Genomic DNA, 22,732 nt, shown 5'->3' on the forward strand with positions numbered 1-22,732 from the left:
GATTCCCTCTTTTGAAGGCTGCGCCTCTCCATAAACCTGTTTATAGGAAGTTCATTAATAGTGCGAGAATTACTTGTTCTTCACTTCTGCATATACAGTGAATATGACTTGAGAAAGAAAGAAATAAAATGAGAGGATTTATGAAATGTAAAATCATTGCTTTAGTTCCAGCTATTTCTTAGTTCCTAACCATTCCAGTTGGTGAGAAATTTAATTCCATTTAATTATAAAATAGTGTGCGTTTGATTCGAGGACAGGAGTTTTGAAGTGTGTTTAATCAGTGCTGTAGCTGGAATATTAGAGATGAACATGGTCTGGAAAGAAACCTGCTACTCATCATCTGAGAGATGTGTGTGTATGTATGCGGCCCTGGGGGGTGTTAGTGGCTCAGTGGGTTTGACGGGGTCCTGCTCTCCTGGTAGGTCTGGGGTTCGAGTCCCACTTGGGGTGCCTTGTAATAGACCAGTGCCCTGTGTTGCCAGGCTAGGCGCTGGCTCGCCATGACTTGGGACAAGTGGCTTCAGACTGTGTGTATGTGTATATATGTGCATCGGAGAAGAGGTGATACCAATAGAACAGAGAGAAAGAGAATAAATGGAGGGTTACATTTGCAAGACACAATAGAAAATGTCCTGTGGGGGGGAGGGAAAATAAAAATTAAAAATGCCTTTCTATCAATGTCAGCCTCCCTGGTTTCCAAAGCAAGACCCAACATGCCACAGTTTCCTCATTCCAATATATGTGCTGTTTTTCGGCTTAGATTTTCATTGCCTACTCTGAGAAAGACTCGTTGTCGAAGGTTGAAGGACGACGTGGAGCCCGAATGGAAATATAGTTATGGGCTGTGTAGCTGACGTAATTATAATCATCAGATTCCGATACCTTTTCTGCTTGATCTCCTCTCAGTTCTGCTGAAAACATGGTTACCTGTCATTAGAATGCTGTAGCGGCAGCTGTATGATAAAAACTCAAACTTTTTACCATAGTATTTTTAAGTGATGTTCATATGTGATTGCATAATAATGAGTCCACGGTTCAGAGACATTACCTGTTCACATACTGTTACAATTCATCTCTCATAGCTGTCAAGGTACATCACATCATACAGGGCACCCTCTGTCTCACATCTAGGCTGTTTTAGGTGTTATTTTGTAACTATTATTGTTAAGACAACTCCCAAAAAGAATCTGGTGGTAAATTCCAATAACAAAGATAGTAGTAAACAAAAGGAATATAATAGTCCTTCACTGTACGAAACAGTTCAACATTAATTGCAGAGAATACAAGCTGGCTGTACCATGATTTTGTATTTTTTGTTTCCCCTGATTAAGATAACTGGGTGCTAAAAAATGAGAAAATAATTACAGTTAAACCTTTTTGCAAATCAAAGCTTTTCTCTTAATCATAGTGCAGAACTAAGTGAAAACGAATGCACAATTTAGTAATGAAAGCTTAGCTGACACAGTGACCGTGTTTTACATCAGAATATTAGATAATTCTTGTAGATTTAAAAGATTATACGCATCACGTAAATTGGGGATTTCATTCCATTTCTATTCAGTTCACACTGGGGCGGTCAACTGTGTGCATTCTGTGTGCCGAGCAGTAACTTAACAGAGTGGTACTGGCTAAACTATCCAAAAAAGGTGCTGCAACATATGAAAATTTCAGGACACTGAATCTGTACTAGTTGTAAACATTTGTTTTAAACCATTTTTAAAATTATAGATCCGTAAGTACTAGGAATACATATAGATCTATATAGATCTATTACACATAGATCTATAGACACTCTCAATAAATACTAAGAACACATTCACATCAGTAGAATATGTAAATACACTCACAGCTGTTACTGTACATATAGCCTGATTAATACAGTATTTAAATTGAGACAATACTGTAAATTGTTGTGAGTAATGTATTCCTAGAACATCTCCATAATTTAATGTACTATAATATCAGTTACTGCTGAACATGATCAGTCATTCTCTTTGTTCTGAAACATGCCCTCTGTGTTATTGAGGGTTTCATTTTTTATTGCACATTAGTTTGACTCAGTTTTTATGATTAATGGAGCACTATTCATTTTCAGAAATGTTGACCTTTAGTTATTTTGCCCTTTCATTCCACATCCTCAAGCAGAAGGTAGTTTATACTGATATCCAGCATGAGTCCATAAGTGTTTTCTCATATTACTATATAACACACTAGGGGGAGAATGGTGAGTTTCTTGAACCCCGACCCAACACTTTTTTCTGTAACCTGCAGCAGGATACTTTTGCTGACACCCAGCCATGGTCATCCTTCCAAGTTTTGCTGTGGGTAATCATCTCATCCAGGTAAGCTGTTGGAAAGGTCCAACAAGCTCAAAGTATCAAGTCGGTCCAACGCTGGAAGGTTGCAGATGCTCCATTTAGTCTGGGTAGGAGAACCCTGTATTACAATGGTCTGTCGATGGTACAAAAGGCTGTCTTTCCTCAGGATTCAGCATCAAGGGCACCTGCCAGCATCCCTTGGTGAGATCCAGGGTGGTGTAAAAGTTCACTCATCCCAAGCATTCAGTCAGATCCCCCACCCACAGCGTGGTGTGTGCATCGGTGTCAGTCTTGAAGGTGGCATACTGTGAAGTCATTGCAAAATATCCAGCTGCCAGTGAGTTTTGGATTTTTGGAGTCATGACAATGAGTCTGGATTAGGGGTTGTTGGTTTCTTCCAGGGGGGGTGCAGTGGCGCAGTGGGTTGGACCGGGTCCTGCTCTCCGGTGGGTCTGGGGTTCGAGTCCTGCTTGGGGTGCCTTGCGACGGACTGGCGTCCCGTCCTGGGTGTGTCCCCTCCCCCTCCGGCCTTACGCCCTGTGTTACCGGGTAGGCTCCGGTTCCCCGTGACCCTGTAAGGGACAAGCGGTTCTGAAAATGTGTGTGTGTGTGTGTGTGTGTGTGTGTGTGGTTTCTTCCATTACGGCAAGGCCTGGCAAGCCTTGGCTCCACCTCTTCCTTTACAGCTTCCCATTGGACTGCTGGAATCCCAAAGCTTTAAATAGTAAATTTCTTCCCCGCGAGGATACAAATTGTGTCTGAGATAAAGTAGTGCAACCCAAAGTGTCAAAAAAACACAGATTAAAATTCACTGATGATGCCCAGTAACTCCTGTCACTCTACTGGGCTGTGATTTACCACACTTCTGTTAGGTGGGTCATGAGCATCCTGAAATAGTATTTCTTCTGTCTCTCTCAGTCCATTTTTTTCAGGTTCACATGATATAGATGTTCAGTCCTGCTGTGCTCAAGCTGACTCATGTTGTAATTGATAGGTACCGTAGATGGTCCAGTGTGATTATTGGGAACTGAAAGTTCAATTTCCACAAACACTTTCTTTTCCACTGCAAACCTGCTGGGCTATGCAGGTAAATTATACACTGTTTTCCAACATGCAGCATGTGCTCCTGCACTAACTGCCAGGCATCGGTCACTGAATTTCTTACTTGAGCTACATGTTCTACAACAGCAGAGTGTCCCATGTCTCTTTTATGATGTATGAGAGCCCGTAGAGTGGGTGTTTTGAAGATCTCGAATGTAGGGTACACTGCAGGGGACTGAGCCTCTTCCCCTACAACAAACCTTTAAAAAGTGGGACAGCTGATCCCAGTTCTTACTGTTCTGCTACACTGGGCTCTGGAGCATTGTTCTGTTGGAGTGCTCAACCAGCCCTTTAGCCTCAGGATGATAGACCAAAGTGTGAAGCCACTTGACCTGTAGCAGCATGCGAAGGACCTTGATGGTATATGACATTGAGATCAAGTTCATGATCAAGGAGGACCATGTCTGGGATCCTCACATATACATGTAGCAAAAGCTACTCCTGTGTTTGTTACAGAGCTGTGAAAAACTGTTCTTGATCTGTGGCATTCTGTGGTGCTACATGGTACATAAAACCATTGCAGGTAATGAAATAAGTCAGCAGTGATCGGTGGGAAATCTAAGTTCTGTAGGCCAATCAGAAAGTTCATACTCTTTCTATTACAGGTGATGATGTGGAGGCAATGAGCTACATGGAGATATGTGAAAAGGAGAATTTTTACCCTCTCTGAGAAACAAGCCATTACTCAATGGTGTATAGCAGTGTTGAGAAAGGCATGCTCAGACATATGCATTGCTCATCTCCACCATAATAAAAATACATAGAAAAGAGGAGCTATGTGATCTCCATGACAACACCCCCTCACACACTGCTATGTCCATTCAAGAATTTTTGGCCGAAGCAGACATTCCTGTGACACCGCACCCTTCTCATTTGCCTGGCCTTCAAAACTATGCGTGAGTGAAAAAAGCTGAACACCTCTCTCTTTTATGACTGTGAACTGCTTTCTACTCGGCACTACATATAAACTATTTGTTTTATGGCCACCAACAGCAGTGTAGGCTGAAAATAGATGTACCGCACTTAGTGTTGGGGTGTCCAAATAATTATTGTGTACTGATTCAAGGACCACATGTGTCAAGATCATGGTGATGTACTCCATATTAAATTTCAAATAAAAAAAAAAAACAATGTATTATGCAACAATATTAAACACATTGATTTATAAAGACATGATATTATTGTTCATTCATTTAGAGTAAAAAAAATTGTGGAACTTTTTCTTTAAGTTGAAGACACGTTTAAAACGCACTCTGATTATAATTCTGGGATGGACTGGTACCCTGTCCAGGGTGTACCCTGACTAGCCTAGCATCCTGTCCTCCCAGGACAGCCTGTGGACTTCTGTGACCTTGACTTGGACAAGTGGTTAAGGACACTGAGTAACTGAGTGAGGGAGTGAGTGTCATGCCCCCGGGAACGAGCAAAACGGCAACACCTGCATCCAATCAAGAAGACCGGGGATAAAAGAGGTTCCGCGTCCACGCCTGGACGTGGATTCTTGCAATCGCCCTAGTGGTCTTGCGGGTTCAGCATCAGTGCCTTGCCTGTTCTACTGTTCCTGTTTCTGACCATTGCCTGTTCCTTTTGACCTCTGAGTTTGGATTACCTTCCTTGTCCTGTTCACCCCTGGAAAGACCCACGCTTGTTCCTGACCCTGATCTTGCCTTGTCCCTTGAACCCGATTCACGAGAATAAAGACCAACTCGCAACTGGGCTCACAACTTACCTGTCTTCAGTCCTTGTTCTTGACAATGAGTGAATTTTTCATGTAATGTAATTATTTTGCATCTCTTCATTTACCAGATGCTTTTCTACATAGCAATGTGAACAAAAGTGCATTTCACCAAGAGACAGCTCTGGAAAACTTTTTTTTTTCCACTTCGTATGTACAGGTTTTGTCCTGCACTCAGGTTGTCTTTGTAGAACACAAATAGCCCTTGATAGCCCTTGTTAACTTTTTTGTTGCCTTTGTTACACTATATAATCGAAGGTACGACTTAAGTGCATAAATGGAAAAAAATAAACAATGAAATAAATGCAAAAGATGTCAGCCGTGTAACAACAGTGGATTTTGTCTTTAAAGGAGGGATTTGTTACGGACGCAGGAGGATGCTTGTTACTATGGAAACGAGAGGCCGGCATTCAGGCTTTGGCGCTGCAGTGAAGACGGGGAAAATGCTGGTTCACGCAAGTCCATAAACTTCAGTAACTGCTGATGTCAGTGTTGGAGTGAAACAGGAGCGCGCGATTCTGTCTTCATGTCCACATGTCCATGTAGAAGGGACTGAATAAAGGGAACGTTCGTTCCGAGTTAAAAGTCCTGGTGATACTCTGTTCACTACCTGCTCTCTGTCCTCATCCCTGGACGACCGTTATAACCCCCCTTCCTCATCCTCCTCCTCCTCCCGTCGAACCCCACCCCACTCCACCCCACCAATACTATTCCTGCATAAGCAGCGCGCGGGCGGCGCACTCCCATCATGGCGCCAAGGAGCCAGGCGAAGGTAAGGGCGCTCGATGCGCTGCTAGGGGTGAGGCGCGTGCTGCGCGTGCTGCGCGTTGCGGAGATGGAGAGCGTGCACCGGGGAGCCGAGCTTCTCGCAGCGCTGCAGGATAACGCGTGGACGCGCGGGCTGCGTGTACTTCCGTCCCGTGTGCTGTGGGAAAAAAGGGGCCGCGGCGGGCCGGCGCTGACATTGCCGAATGACAGCGAGACACGGACAGACACTGGGTCACGGCTCCTCCGGTTTTCCGCGTTTTTATTTGTTTATCGGTCTTCGCGTGAACGTGTTTAACCTGTGCACGCGCGGCGATCACTCGCAACGCCACACCATAAGGGTGTTTTTTGGGGGGCACTGGTGGTTTTCGAGCCGGATGCCACACAGTAAGTAACCGGGGGGGGACCGCAGGGTTGTAGTGGCGCGCCGCCTCATCATCATCCTAATCGTGTTCAGTTTTTCGTACTATGAGAACGATCACAGCAGCATAGACTAGACGTTTTTATTTCCTTGAATCGATTCCCTTTCTTTACACTGATACACACACCTGACTGATGACGAAAGGAAAGTAAAGGAGTGTGAGAGTCACCGTCTGCCACACATCCCATCCGTGTCTTTGTTTATAGTTGTCCGCCGTCAAAAACGTGGTCGCTGCTCGTCGTGACGCGTTCGACTCGTGACACGTGACGAGCCGCTGGATTTCTCATTTAATATCTCCACTATTGCGCAGATATATCGTAATATTACAGTAGAGAAGAAAACAGGGCTGACACAGCTGGCATAGGATATCATGATCATTATTGCATGATTTGAGGAGACATCACTGAAAAGGATGCCCTTCACGCGCTCAGAGGAAGCTGTCGCTGGGAATGAATTAATTAGAGCTAAGTGAAAATGGGCCGGAGAGGATCGGATAGTTGATCAAAATTGGCAAAGTCGTCTCTGCGCGAGGCCGTCGCTCACACGGATCGATATGTGTCGGCTTTCGGGCTTTCAAAGGCTTTTAAAGCGGTTCTTTGAAGTTTCACTGGACCGCCGCTGTACATCGGCCGCGTGGCGCGCGCGTTCGTGCGCCGAGTGTCTGCACGGGCCCGCGCGACGCGAGCATAGATCGCGCATCTTAGTCACGCTTTTTATTGCTGCAATTTACAGAGTTTGTTCAAGAGTTTTTCTCATGTGTTATAAGTTTTTGTTTAATCTTTGTTGTTGATTAAGATGCTGGTGTAACAGTTTGACGCATAGACACGGGTGTAGCCACAACTTTTTTTCAGGGGTGGTCAAATAAGACCCAGTGATTTCATTGGGGTGGCCAAAAAAAAAATCACAACTGACTGTGACATGCTGTACCAAAAAACAAATTCTACAGACAAATTCTATAAATTCTACAGAATTTATTAAAAAATGTACACAAGAAATTACGATGCCAGTACTTAGAAATGTCTGTAAAAACATTATAATATAATTTAATATGATCCTTATTCTACATTATTTGTATGTTTAGATGCTAATGATGCAAATTGGGTATTGGAATTTTTTTTTGTTTTCAGGTACAATTGATGTAACCTACATAGCTGGTGGGCAATGAGTGACTGCATGAGTGTTTTTGTTCATCATCTCTGATTCTGGTCTGATGTGTGTTGTGTCTGTAGAGCTTCTCCACAAGCTCTTCTCCACTGTATCTCTGCTTCTTCCTTGTATAACAGCACACATTTTCCCTGCTTCTTCCCTCTACCATTCATTTACCCTGCCCCTTTTGTCATTTTCAGTTTTACTGCTACTACTAGTCCTCAGTTTGTAAAAAAGCAAAGTATCTTCCTCTCCCCTGCTTTCCTTCATGCTCTCAAACACACACCTATCAAGAAACACTTTTATTATTATTAAAATGAATAGCTACAAAAAAACTGTGACAGACTCATTTATAGCTGCACTGGTTCAATGAAAGGATAGCCATGTCTTCTACGATTTATTCAGACACCGTGAAAACTACAAAAAATAAAGACATAAAAATATTCATATTTTTATGAATAGAAACTTGAGTTCCTTCCTCTGCATCCATAACATCTTACCCACAATTCAACATTCCCCTTCTCGAGTAAACTCAGATCACGTGATCCATTAAACTCTACATTTAACAACCCATTTTTAATGAGTTACATTCTTAATATCACACGATTAAATGAATGATTTGAAAAACTGACCAAACTCTTATGAAAGAAATTTATAATAAAAAAAAAATGAACCAAAACTCTCAGTATGAAACCTGTCTTTGAGACGGTTACACCTTAAGCATGATGATGATGTGGTGACGTCATGTGTTAACATTAAAAATGAGTTAGCTCGTAGTTGGAGTAACTTAAGTTATATTAGCTAAGTTAATAATGGTAAGCTAACGTTTGATTTGTTTCTCATGATGAAACATCGAAGTAATAAACTTGGAAAGTTACTTTCACGATGGACAGTAGAGAATGTAGCTAAAATAACACTGTTTTTACTCCTGATCACCATATCCTCTTGAGTTGCTCACTTGCATCGGACTTGGCTGGAGTAACGGTACCAAAATTGAATTTTCCCGCTCTTACTCCTCCCTCCAACACACACACACACACACACACACACACACAACCAGACAGACGTTTGTTCCGGTGCGGGCGGTTCGCAGCTCTTCAGCCTAATAACGCCGCACCGAACACTATGTGCGTCATAAAAGCTTGAGCGGCGAAAAAAAGTCACCTGTCAGCAGTGTGGTCAGAGTGCTTTGCGCAACAGGGGTGGCCGGAGGGGTGGCCGAGCTTCAGACAGGGAACCGGCCACCCACGGCCACCACGTAGCCACGCCTCTGGGTGGTTATATAGAGGGTGTGTCATGTTTTGTTGTGTATTTTATTTATGTTCGGGTGATAATTTTTTGTTGTTTCTGTTATTCTTCATGCCATGGCATTTTTTATGGAAGAGATGAGGATTTTGTATATGTGTTGGTATTGTGATGATTTTATTGAGAAATCATGTAGAGATGTGTATTCGCAAGTGTTTTAATTGGATTTAATTCGATCAATAAAAAATACTGAGTTTTTCGGAATGAATGTAATTGTGTGTGTTTTTTTTTTTTTTTTTTTTTCCTTATTTAATAATGCCCCAGGTCCATGAGAGGAAGTTTGGAGATAGTTAAGTTCTTCTGATTTTGATCACCTGGTTTGAAAGTGTGTCCTGCGCTTCTCTGTCCTGTCGGAGAGAGATGGTTGTGGGTTTTTACATTTCAAATCAATTTTTCTCATTTTGCATTATTTTTGTTTATTGTTACCTGCAGATTCTAAAAAGATATACCAAAGATGACAGTGCATATACTGAGAAAGTCTATTAAACAGAAGATACAATCATATTTGAAAAAATACGAGTGCAGGTGAGAAGAAACACTGGTCCTTAACTTAGGAATACAACTGGGACCGTCAGTCTGTTTGTAACTCATTTTGTTTGTAACTCTAAAGTCACTCGTACCACTAACCCACAATCAATAAAAGCTGAAGAATACAGACATCCTACCACTTATTAACTGATTAGGTCCTGAAAAACAGACAATAATACATTTAAAAATGCACTGTAACACTTTCCATCCATTATTAATAGCCACTTGTCCGGTGCAGGGCCGCAGTGGTCTGTTGCATCCTGGAAGCATTGTTTTAAATTAACTAAAACATTGAACTCAACTAAAGGATACATCATTTCCACAACCTCCTATTCCATGCAATTTGACAGATTAGTCCCATAATCATGTCTGACATTCATTAGCTTTTGGGCCACTTTCAACCTTATTCCACAGTCACATCCTCAATACCTTTTCTTTATCCTGTTTTTGTTTCAGTACAAGTCAATATGCATTTACAAATCACTCCTTTTTGGATGTTATTGCATTTTCCATTCTGTCCCAACTTTTTTGGAATTGGGTTTGTATAACAAACAGAATAACTCAATGAAAGCTTAATAAAGAAAGATGTCCCATGTCCCATTTACATACACACACACACGCATTGGCTGAAGCCGCTTGTCCCAAGCGGGGGTCGCGGTCAGCCGGAGCCTAACCCGGCAAAACAGGGTGTAATGCTGGGGGGGGGGGGGGCGGGGGTACACCCAGGATGGGACGCCAGTCCGTCACAAGGCACCACAAGCAGGACTTGAAACCCAGACCTGCCAGAGGGCAGGACCCAGCCAAGCCCACTGTGCCACCGTGCCCCCTGATTGTCCCATTTATTTAGGGGTAAAAATGTTGGATATAGCTATAGTAATTAAAATGCTTTTTAGAACTTTTCATTTTAACATTTTTATGAAATTTAAGCTACATTAAAACTAAAGCTACTTCTATAATATTTAAAAATACATCCTCCCTACAAACCCCGCTTTATATGACTGCTTTCTTGTACATTACATTAACTTTAGCAATGCTCCTCACCTTGCTATGCTTTTACTGATACTCAGGAACCTCAGACACAAGTTGCAGGTAGCAGAAGCCTGCGGAGTTAAGGTGGCTGAACAGTGACATTGTGTTTCTGTTGTGTTTCGGTGTGTTTTGCTGGAAACTATTCACGTCATGTGGAAACGCATGTCATTTTCACACAGAGGCAGAGAATTTTAAACATTATAACAGTTAAGAAAATAGAATTAAAATATATAAATAAACTGGGAAATATTTGTATGTTTGAAAATGTGTATCTCAGATATCTGCAACATGAGGAACCGGTGTTTGTAGACGTCAGTAGTGAAATATGCTTCATCAAGAAGGAGTTGGTGATTCACTAATTAAAATAGGAGTAATATGTTTGCAGGGCTGGCACTTGTGGTCATCCATTGTCATTTCTCTTTCCTGGCCTCACTTTCCCTATACTGTTCTTCTTTTCTCCATCTCTGCATCCAGACTGCCATGAGGAGCATGGAGCAGGAGCTGCAGTGCCCGCTGTGTAAAGGGCTGGTGAAGCAACCCATCCTCTTGCCCTGCCAGCATAATGTCTGCCTGCAGTGCGCCTCTCAGCTTCTTGTCCAAAACGGCTATTCAGACCTTTCACCTGAACCCAACTCGCCTGCTTCCACTCCCAACACCCGCTCACCCCGACAAGCTCGGAGGCCCATTCCCAAATTGGATCGCACTGACCGTGTTCTCCGAGCAGGTGTGTGTTTCTTCATTAGATGATCACCAAGCTCGGCTTTTCTGGTGCAAACATTTCGTTACTCGCCAAGGTAACGCTGTATCCCACCCCTTGACAGGTACAACTGTAGCGAGAAAATCAGTGTTATTCACTTCACCTGTCAGTGGTTTTAATGTTGTGGCTGTTTGGTGTATGTATAAGTGTGTGCATGTCTATGCGTGTATGTGTGTTTGTGTCTGTGTGTATTTTCTGGTTAGGTGGGACAAGTTCCACTGGGTCAGGTTGACTGTTTTGGGCATCTTAGTGTTAGGTTAGTCTGGAAGTCCTGTAGGCTTTAAGTGTTTTTCCAGTTTTCTTCTGTCCTAGGAAGCGGGACATATCCTGGCCGCAGGCGAAAGGAACCCCCACCCCTGATGGTTCTGTTTCCCTGCCCGCTGTGTCAGAAGGACGTGGAGCTGGGGGAGCGTGGACTGGCTGACTGCCTCCGAAACCTTGCTTTGGAGCGCATTGTAGAGAGGTACCCCCAGTCACACTGCTGTCCGGGCTTTATCTTTGGTAGAACACTGCTTGACCCGTCCTCAGGAGTTCACATTTGGTCACCTACTTTAAACCGTTGACTTCACTTTCCTCATGTAGACCTCTATATATTATTGATCCAGTTAGGTAAAGAAAGGCTTGACTAGTACAGACACCAGAAGCACCTTCGGAACCATCTTTGGGATCTTTTACATGCATCAGCTTCAAATGTCTTTGGAAGAGAACAACAGTTACATTTTTTCCATGTTTTTTTAATACACACACTAAGTGTAGTTTGCTTGTGCCAGGTACAGGAATGCAGTGAATCTAGGGGGAATAGCCATCATGTGCCAGTTCTGCAAGCCACCCCAGGCGCTGGAGTCCACCAAGGGCTGCGCAGACTGTAGGGCAAATTTCTGCAACGAGTGCTTCAAGCTGTATCACCCCTGGGGGACACCTCGTGCCCAGCATGAGCGGGTCCCCCCCACACTTTCCTTCAGGCCCAAGGTGAGATGTAAATCCACACGATGTTTGGAGGCTAAGTTGCGTTAAGAAAGTAAGACGTGTGTTTGTGTATCAGGAGGAAGTGTTCCATTCAACATTTGTTCGGTTAACTCTGCAATGAAACCTGCATTAAAAACATTCCAGCGCAGTAATACGCTTCAGCATATTGTAACAACTCGCGTTACTGTGTGTTTGAGCGGGAAAATGTTTATTGTAAAGAGTTGGATTATGGGAAAAATGTAAATAAGTGTTCAACCAGTGGGGGGGACTTAGAGGGAATATAATGCGGTGACTGCATTTGCCAATAAGAAGGGAGGAAGCCCTGGGGGGGGGACTGGCTTGAGGTGTAGGTCCTTGAGGAAAAGGGGTCCTTGGACTGAGAGCATTATTTCCCTGTGTGCTGGTGTTCCAATAAATGTTCATCATGAGCACTGCCTGTGCTTTCTTCTTCGCCCCATGCAAGCCCATAGTGCTGTATGCTACATTGGTGTTAGAAGTGGGATAGAGCAGGACGATAGAGGCTGGATTCGAGGGGAAATCAGCGCGAAAAAGAAGCCGGCACGGTGAAAGAAGAGCCTGAAAAGGTGTAGGTGGAGGCAGAGGAGTTGTTATGGAGCACAGGTATCCAGGGGGACCCTGAGGAAGCGCACATTATGGCGAAGACAGCGGAGAAGAGCTGCGAGGTGCTGCCGGAGAGGGCCGAGCAGGTCGAGTGGGGTCTCAGTGTGCCAGGGTACCCAAGCAGCAGAAGGAGGCAGTGAACCGCCGCCAAGCACGTGTGCTGGGGACAGTTGCCCCGCAGAGAGCAACATTTTCCTGGAGGGATCGGACGACGTGCTGGATGGTGCGGAATAGCGTACCTCCTCTACGGACAGGCAAGGCTTTGTAGCCGAGGTGAGCGAACCGTCAAACGCAAATTTGCTCACCGTTGAAGATTTCGCCCCTTTCATGAAGATAGCGCCCAGCCTGCATGAAGCCCTGATGAGCTTTCTTAAAAAAGGGCAATGCGGCAGAGCGAGAGATAGCGCCACAAAAACAGAAGTGCTGTGCAGCCGGTTTCATGAGCATCGCGGCGGACTCAACGTGCGGCAAGGCGGCAGGGGCATGAGTAGTAAGCAGGTTGGCCTGCCCGGGTCCTCCGCTGAAAAGTAACCGAGTGTCGAAAGGTGCGGCAAGGTGGCCAGGCACGCAAGAGGGATGTTTGCCACCGATGGTAGAGCTGGAGCAGTACAGAGCGGTGGTGGAGAGTTGACCTGACTGTCCACAAAAGGTGGGGTAGCTGTGGAGAGTGCGGGGGGGGTCAACGAAAACCACGTAGGCACCACCAAGCTTGGCTACGTGCATGTGAATGAGCTGTGCGGGGACTGAGGCCGGGTGGACAAGGGACAAGGATGGCCGTTTCGGCCCCCAGGCGCGCTGCCATGACAGGGTACTCTGTCCCTGCCCCGACCACCAGCACTGAGCGTCCGGGACCTGCACTACCGACCAGAGGCACGTTTGAGACAGCACCGGACAGTGGGACATTTATGGGGCAGGTCGCAGCGGGGATGCTGCTATTTTTTTGACGGGGGGGGCAATGTAACGACCCGCATTACTGTGTGTTTGAGTGGGAAAATTTGTTTATTGTAAATAGTTGGATTGTGGGTAAGATGTAAATAAGTGTTCAACCATTGGAGGGACTTATGGGGAAAATAATGGGGTAATTGTGTTTGCCAGTATAAAGAGAGAAAGTTTGGTGGGTGCTAAGTAGGCTGGGCGTGCTGGCTGGCTTGAGGCCTAGGTTCTTGAGGAAAGGGGTCCTTAGACTGAGCACATTATTTTTTTGTATGCTGCTGTTCTAATAAACATTCACAATGAATGTTGCCTGCGTGTCCTTCGCCCATCTGAATCCAGAGTGCCGCATACTGCAATATTCACTAACTGCTGCCACCATTGACGAACCAGTTTAACACATATGTGTGCCTTGACGAAATATTCACACCCTGTAAGCATTTTCAAATGTTGCTTGATTGCAAATGTTATGTTTTCTCAGGTAGTGTTTTTTAATGACAAAGGTACAAGAGCAAACAGAAAATCTTTGCCCACCAAAGCAGTGAATGACAAACTGTGAGTGTGATAGTTGTGTAACATCTGTAAAAATGCAGTTTGTCATTCAGACCCTTTAAACACTTTGAAAAGGTGTTGAATTTCTAAAAAGACAGCTGCTTCTTTGTTCCATTACTGTTTGTGCCACAGTCACATCCTTAAATGGAAAATATCTGAAGCCAAAATTCTTTGTTTCTTTGCAGATCATAAACAAAGGCCAAAACTTAAATGTTCTGCTGACATAAATATTTGGACTTTTCCCGTTAATCTCTTGTTGAGCCACCCTCAGTCTCAACAACAGCTTTGGGTCAGTTGGTATTTGCCAGTTGAGCTCATTGGACTGGAGTAATGTTGGACCCGGTTTCATAGATCTGCTCCAGCTTGTGGAAGCTCTTTGGAATGTGCCTGTAGTGCAGTTTGGAAAACATTTCACAAATCCTTGATGGGTTTGAGGTCAGGATTTTGACTGGGCTACTCCAAGACTTTTTCTTTCTGAGCTGCTTCAATGTTTGATTTCCTACAAAGTGTACATCATTGTGGGCATGGTGTTTTTTTCAGTACTAATAACTTTTGCACCACACAAAGCACCTTGTGTTATGCACAAAGATGTCAGATTTTCCCCACTTATTAACTGGACACTTGTGTAGTCTGACAGCTTTCAGATTTGCTTTGAGATGGCTTTTCTTCATCGAGGCTTTCTTTTTTGCTTGGCTTTTCCTTGATTATGCAGAACAAATGATATACAGTAGTTGCCTGATGTACTCTCTGACACTAAGTGCCGTAGCTCCTTCAGAGTAATTCCATTTACTTAGCAGACACTTTCCTCCAAAGGGACTTCCAATGAACTCTATGTAGTGTTGTCAGCCCACACACCTTATTCACAGCAGTGACTTACACTGCTAGATACACTACTTCCACTGGGTCACTCATCCATACATCAGTGGAACACTCTCTCTGTCACTCACACTCTATGGGCTTTGGACTGTGGGAAGAAACCAGAGCACCTGGAGGAAACCCACACAGACACAGGGAGAACATGCAAACTCCACACAGACTGAGTGGGCATCGAACTCATGTCCTTTTACACCACTCAGTGCCGCCCTAATTATTGACCTCTCGGTAGTTTCCCTCACAAGTCGTCTCCTCGTTCTCCACCTCGTTTCCTTGCCTCTCTCCTTTTTGTTCAATCTCTCCATCTTGTCCCTCTGCAATCCTCTGTCTCCCTAGATGCTGACTTGTGCGGAGCATGACCAGGAGCGCCTGCACTTTTACTGCAAGTCCTGCCAACAGCTTCTTTGCTCTCTTTGCAAGCTGCGGCGTGCTCATGCTGGCCACAGGATCACTGCTGTCAGCCAGATTTACCAGAGTCTCAGGGTGAGGAGTGTCCCCTCTCACAGTGGAAGTGCCTTATTGCTATGGGCAGTATGGACCCCAGTCATTCCCCTGAGCAAAAGGGCAAAACCTCATGATCGTGTGCAGCTGGCAGTATGGAGATTCTGCGTTATGTTGTGCAGCCGCTTTGAATTTGAATTTATTTTTATCGAGAGCTATTCTCAGCAGAATGAAACAAAGCATTAAACAGCCTATAAAGCAGGACAGTCAGAGAAACAGTGATTGTGTATGGCTCAGTTGGTCAAGATGACCGGCAGTTGAGGAGAGGAAAACAACAAACTCCTAGGCACAATGAAGGGGAGAAGAATAAACCCCTGGGGGTCCAAGAACCAGTGGCTGCTCACCCCTCCTAGGTATCCTCATGTCATTACAGTAGACCTGTGTGGAAATTTCTGTAGCTAAAAGTCTAGTCCACCAAGCAGCACAGAACTAGTTCATGATGACAGAAGTCATGGTCCAGGTGGCTTATCCACTGGCGGTAGTGGGTAGTCATCCCCTCTCAGCTTCGGGTGGCATCTGGAGAGTATTGGTATGTGAATGATCCCACCATACTGAGTGTAGTTGGGAGTCGCTGATTATAGTGTCTTTTGGGCCGGTCACTTGTGTTTACTGTAAAATGCTGAAAAAGTGTTCTTTCTGCATATTAAACGTGAGCTTTTTTATCATTCAGGACAAAATCACAAAAGGACTGAACTACGTCCTGTCCAGCCAGGAAACAGTGCACACCCAGCTCAACCAGCTGAAGAATGCAATTGCACAGACAGAGGTAAAAGTGCAAAATACTTGTCATGCAGAGACTTTCTAGTTTTTCTCTTTTTTCTCAACCCATCAGACATTTGGCTTCCATGCACAGTCTTCCGACATCAGTCTTCCAGCTTTCGAAGCTAATGGATTCCTGAAAATCCCTCCATGAGGTGAAATCTCATAACTCAAAGATGGACTGACCATTAGTTTCAAAAGCTGATTTTTTCATGCATTCCCGAGTCTCAAAACCAACCTCCATTTAAGCTAAACTATAACCAAATCCCATCCAAAGGGACAAAATTACTTTATCATAACACATTACAGACATCCCTCGACTTGCGCAAATAGACCGTTCTTTAACCCGTTACGTAAGTCGAAAGTTACGTATGTCAGATTCCCCCTCCTCCCCCACCATTCATCATAATAACATTAAGAATTTTTCCACCTCACTTATTGCACCTTGACGTTTCTTCGTTATTATTGCTGTTTTCATGCTAGCTGTTCGTTTCACATGCTCCTTTATACTTGCAGCATCTTTCACTATCGTATTTATAGTCGATACGGCTAAACTTGGTTCCCGTGCTATAGACCATAATCTTTGTCCACCTTCATACTTCCTTATTATTTTCGATTTCATCTCCAAATCGATTGCCGTACGCTTGCGAGACGCTTCTCGTTTTCCTTCAAGAGCACATTTACCACCAGTCATTGTGAATAATGAGAAGGGTTAAAAATATGGGGGGGAAAAAAAGCACTACACTAATGAGAGTAGATGTGTTAAGGGCTCAAAACTCGTGGGAACTGGGAAGATGCAGCTTTCTACCTTGTCTGGCTACGCCGACTTGCGCTTAACGTATTTCAGATGTTTTGTGTGAAATAAAAGTGCTACCCGTAAATAATGCGGATGCGGGGAATTATTTACATAATTCCAGATTTACGCAAGTATAGGTGTGTCTGTATAACAAATCAGTTCCTCTACATTACTGTATGACTGTCTACCTGTGATTGTTAAGGCCATTTGTAGCTGTTATGTACCATACACTTAACAAACCTTCTCAAACAACACATACATGCACATGATGTTAAGATTAATTAAAGCTTTAATGCAGACCGGTTCGAGTCCAGTTTGGGGTGCCATCCAAGATGTGTCCCCTCCCCCTTCTGCTTTGCGCCCTGTGATGCTGGGTTGGGCTCCGTTTTGCCGCGACCCTGCTAGGGACAAGCAGTTGTAGACATTGTGTGTGTGTGTGTGTGTGTGTGTATGTATCTCCAGCAGGTGTATCTCGGGGGTAACTGCACTTGATTTGTTGATCACACAAGGTGTCTACCTGTCTTTTATACATAAAGGCTTCTTGAGAATCCTTGGAGAGAGCAGTTTTTCATAGAATTCTGTTTTCCGGTAGTTTTTAGTCCATATTCTCCTCCCCCTCGCAGCTGAACAGTGCGTCAGCGCTGGAGCACCTCACTCGGTGTATGGAGGAGCTGGGGGTGGCGCTGGCAGAGAGGAAGACGGAGCTACAGCAAGTGGTGGACGGAATGCGGCTGAAGCGAGGGCGGGCCCTGGCTGCTCAGCTGGCTGAGCGGTGGAGCCTTCTGGAACACGCCGGCCTGCTGGCCTTCTCCCAGGAGCTGCTGAAGGAGACCGACCCACCCTGCTTCCTACAGGCTGCCCTCCCCACCCACAGCAGGTGGGCCTTAGCCGCACTGTCGCTCCATACACATCTCTGCCAGGGGAACCTCTGGATCCCCGAGTCATATTTTCGGCGTGTCGCAGTTGGAGAATTTAATAAACGTTCCCAAATCCCCAATTCCCAACTGACGCTAGATGGGTAACTTGCTTAGTTTATTGCTTTGCGGTAATTGCTCAGGTCTCCACCCTCCTCTTCACTCTGATAGGCTGCTGAAGGCCATCGAATCTCTGCAGGGCTTTTCCTTGTCTCCTGATCCATTCCTGCGACACTTCCAGTTAGATGTAACCCGTGAGCTCAAGCTCCTCAGCGACATGGAATTCATCGCAGGTGAGACTGATGTAGCAGAGCACTTTATTTCCCCTTCTGTGATGCTGTTGAGGTCTCTTGTGGAAAATGCCTTATTTTCTACCGCTTTTTCAGTTTTTTTTTTCCATATGTGTCAGTGCAAATGCTTTCGTGCCGAAACAGCATCTCCAAACCCGAGGTTGCAAGAATTGAGGAAGTGTTGAAGTATAGAAAGTCAAACTAGACGTCTCGGAATAATAAAAGAATGACGAAGAACACCCTTCACAATCTATAAAATCTTAGTGTAACTTAATCCCTTGATTTATCTCTTAGTTTAGGTTCTGTTAAAACCATAACATAAATCTAAAATGAACAGAAAATTAGCTGTCGGACTTTATTTATTCTATTTGTTATTTATTATTTATCTATTTTATTCTTTCAACAGCTCATGTAGCGTTTCACCGTTCCCCTATACTGCGGACACTGGGCTCGAGGCAGGACATAGCATAGATGGGGCGCCAGTTTATTTTATTCTGTTTCGTTAGCATGAAGCAATATTAAAGTTCAATCCAAGATTAAGATGTCAAAAAAAAAAGTCTCCACAACCTTCTGTTCACCGTGTTCTGCTCTGTGCAGAAGAACCACATCCAGCAACAGGGATGCGAAAGATCCATCATATAAATGCTTCTCACGTTTGTTTTTGGTAACTTTTAGCTTCCGGTCAAGAAAGTGTAATAACACACTTAAACCTGTATCTGTTCCCTGGGCAATTTCTGTAAAAGTCTTGGATATAATTTTAATCAGTGGAAAGTATTCTCAATAAAAATTTGTGGAGCAGCCCCCCCCCCCCCCCCCCCATTGCCACCTGATTGCATTTCGCTAGAATTTCATGGCAGAAAGCAGAAATTCAGGCCAATGTTCGCACGTAAAACAGTGAAGGATATGTAAATAAGTAAAATGTGAAATGCCTGTATCTTTGAAAATTCATAAATTGGATGTTTGTAACAAAGGGGGTGTGGTGGCACAGTAGGTTGGACCACGGTCCTGCTTTCCAGTGGGTCTGGGGTTCGAGTCCCGCTTGGGGTGCCTTGCGACGGACTGGCATCCTGTCCTGGGTGTGTCCCCTCCCCCTCCGGCCCTACGCCCTGTGTTACCGGGTAGGCTCCGGTTCCTCGCGACCCCGTATGGGACAAGCGGTTCTGGAAATTGTGTGTGTGTGTGTGTGTGTGTGTGTGTGTGTGTGTGAGCTGTTTGTAACACAAGGTTCAAGTGTATAGCTCCATCATCCCATGAAAGAAGAAAATGTTCATGGACGTTCAGATTTATTACAAAAACATGTCCAAACACATGCTGTTCAGGTTCACTCATAGTGTGTGAGTGACACAGAGAGAGTGTGTTCTGCTGATGTATGGATGAGTGACCCATTGTAAGTAGTATATCTAGCAGTGTAAGTCTTTGGGTGCTCTGGTTTCCTCCCACACTCCAAAGACATGCTGTCCAAGTTCACCCATAGTGTGTGAGAGACAGAGAGAGTGTGTTCCACTGATTAATGGATGATTGACCCAGTGTAAGTAGTGTATCTAGCAGTGTAAATCACCTTGGTGAATAAGGTGTGTGGGCTGATAACAAGTAGAGTTCATTGGAAGTCACTTTGGAGAAAAGCATCTGATAAATAAATAAATGTGAATTTAAATGTAAATTACAGCTAAGGCGAGTGAATTGAGTCACTGCTGGAGTAACGCAGTTTACTGCTGGACTTCTACGCTTAATGTTCTTGTGCCGATCGGGTCTAATCTTTGTGGTGCAAAGTACTCGTACCCTTTATTTCGCGTTTCCAATCATCATTTACTTCTAATTTTATTTCTATTAGGACTTCTAGAAAAAAATCATCTTATCACACCGCCACGGGCTGCAGGTAGTGACTCACGATTGAGCGTTACAGCTTTGTGATGACAAGCGATGAGCATTCATACCCACCGACAGCCGCTGTAATGCTGAGAACAGGTCATGCTCAGCCAACAGTTGTTGTTTTACCCCGTCAGCTCCGCTGGCCCCTGTGATTGACACCCAGCGCACCCTGGCCTACGACCAGCTCTTCCTGTGCTGGCGCATGCCCCAGAGCTCTGCCCCCGCTTCTCGCTACGCTGTGGAGTTTCAGAGGCGGGACGGTGGAATCAGAGGTGCCAGCTGGCGGGGTCCCCATGCCTGGCAGAGGCTGGAGGACGTGGACGGAACCAGCGTCGTCCTCAATATCCGGGAAGCGGGGTGTGTGTATGCGCTGAGGGTGAGGGGCCGCAACAAGGCTGGATTCGGGGAGTACAGCGAGGAGGTCTACCTGCACACCCCTCCGGCGCCTGGTGAGTGAAACGGATCGCCTAATAAACATCGCTTTGGTTCAGCGCAGCGGAAAATTCGGATCCTTCGCTCCGTTGGAGTCCAGCTATCGTGTAAGGAAAGCGCAAAGGAGTCCTACTCGACTCGCAGCGGCCGCTCTCGCGGTTTTCGTGCTTCAGCATTGCCTCATTCCACGCGTCTGAACTGCGACCGTGAGGAGAACACGTAATTCCATGAGCCAGATTTAAACCTGCACCTGAAAAAACACACACCCGAGAACTGCGAGGCACCGGCTTTACCCGCTGCGCCACTGTGCCGCTGACCTTCTGAATTCTATGCTTTATTGTTTCTTCTTCTAATATCTCATTTCAATCCTTTCTACCTCTGTCACCCTCTCTTACCGTCCTGATTGCCACCATCACTCCTCCCTCATCCTGTTGTCCTCACTCTCTTGGTCCCTGTCATCCCTCGTCTGTCCCCGCCTCTCGTTTTCAATCGACCCCTTATGCTTTCGTCCACCTGAACCCACACGTTTGCCCAACTGCCCCATTCCTGTTGCTACCCTGTCAGTGCTGAGCTTCAGCCTAGATGCCCGCTGGGCACTGCACTCCGACCGCTTGGTGTTCAGCAAGGAGCGGCGCTGTGTCCGCAGCGTCCCAGGCCTCTCCCTTCTGCAGGCTGCAGACCACACCCTCACTTCCTGTGCCCTGACCGCTGACCTGCTGGTGGGCAGTGTGGCCATCACCCAGGGAAGACACTACTGGGCATGTTCTGTTGATCCTGGATCATACCTAGTGAAGGTAAGTGGAGCTCTGCTTTGGAAGGAGAACGGGAAGAAGGTACTTTCATGGGCTAAACAGTAAGTTTGGAAGATTTTTTTAAACAATACCAGCTTCATCGGTGTCATAATTTGAGTGAGAAAGTGGTCAGAGTGTTGGAGTGTTAGCTGATCATGTGAAAATAGAACATCTTCAGGAAGTACTTTTATTCGCATGAAAACACCAGTCAGCCAAAACACAAAAACCACCTGCCTAATATTGTGAAGGTCCCCCTCATGCTGCCAAAATGGCTCTGACCTGTCGAGGCATGGACTCCACAAGACCTCTGAAGGTGTCCTGTGGTATCTGGCACCAAGATGTTAGCAGCAGATCCTTTAAGTCCTGTAAGTGGTGAGGTTGGGCCTCCATAGATCGGACTTGTTTCTCCAGCACATCCCACAGATGCTCGATCGGATTGAGATCTGGGGAATTTGGAGGCCAAGTCAGCACCTTGAACTCTTTGTCATGTTCCTCAAACCATTCCTGAACAATTTTTGCAGTGTGCCAGGACGCATTACCCTGCTAAAAGGGCCACTGCCATCAGGGAATATTGTTGCCATGAAGGGTTGTACGTGGTCTGCAACAATCTTTAGGTAGGAGGTACGTGTCAAAGTAACATCCACATGAGCACCAAGACCCAAGGTTTCCCAGCAGAACGTTGCCCAGAGCATCACACTGCCTCCCCAGGCTTCCCTTCTAACCATAGTGCATCCTGCTGCCATCTCTTGGCCAATGTCAAAGTCTCTCTGATCTTTACTCTTGCCTATTTCGTCTGCTTCCAACACATAAAGTTCAAGACTGACTGTTCACTTGCTGCCTAATATATCCCACCCCTTGACAGGTTCCATTGTAACGAGATAATCAATGTTATTCACTTCACCTGTCAGTGAGTTTTATGTTTTGACTGATCGGTGTACATTAGCCGGGCCCTTCTGTATGTACAGTGTTTCCATTTACATTTATTAATTTTGCAGATGCTTTCCTCCTAAAGCGATGCACAGTTCGGACTCTTTTTTCCGGCAACACTGGGACGAGACCCAGCCTGGAAAAAGGATTTTGCCGGTTTACTGAGTAAAACTCTTATGAGGCAGCTCACAAAACACACATTTTTGGAAAAATTTTTCTGAATATGGCAAGAAATACATAATCTAAACATTACTATTACTGACAGTAAATAGTTCCTTAAATTAGTGAAATTCTAGTTTTACTTCGACCAAAATATGTTCTGCACTTTAAACTGCATAAAAAAGAAAGAATGCTGTGCAGCAGAGTAACGTCATGGGCCCTCATGTATGATCAGTGCTTGGTGAAC

The 22,732-nt window shown here is 45.0% G+C and overlaps 1 protein-coding gene across 1 annotated transcript; it reads left to right on the forward strand.

The window, feature by feature from the left end:
- Positions 1-5,885: 5,885 nt before the first annotated feature.
- On the forward strand, positions 5,886-21,803 carry LOC108942474 (tripartite motif-containing protein 46-like). The gene is made up of 10 exons (XM_018765872.2): positions 5,886-5,926; positions 10,823-11,072; positions 11,418-11,568; positions 11,876-12,074; positions 15,384-15,530; positions 16,219-16,314; positions 17,727-17,980; positions 18,189-18,310; positions 20,311-20,625; positions 21,173-21,803. The coding sequence occupies exons 1-10, from the start codon at positions 5,903-5,905 to the stop codon at positions 21,463-21,465; spliced, it is 1,851 nt and encodes a 616-aa protein (XP_018621388.1). The 5' UTR covers positions 5,886-5,902; the 3' UTR covers positions 21,466-21,803.
- The last annotated feature ends 929 nt before the right edge of the window (positions 21,804-22,732 follow it).

This window comes from Scleropages formosus, chromosome 23 (genome assembly GCF_900964775.1).
Source record: "Scleropages formosus chromosome 23, fSclFor1.1, whole genome shotgun sequence".
NCBI lineage: Eukaryota > Metazoa > Chordata > Actinopteri > Osteoglossiformes > Osteoglossidae > Scleropages > Scleropages formosus.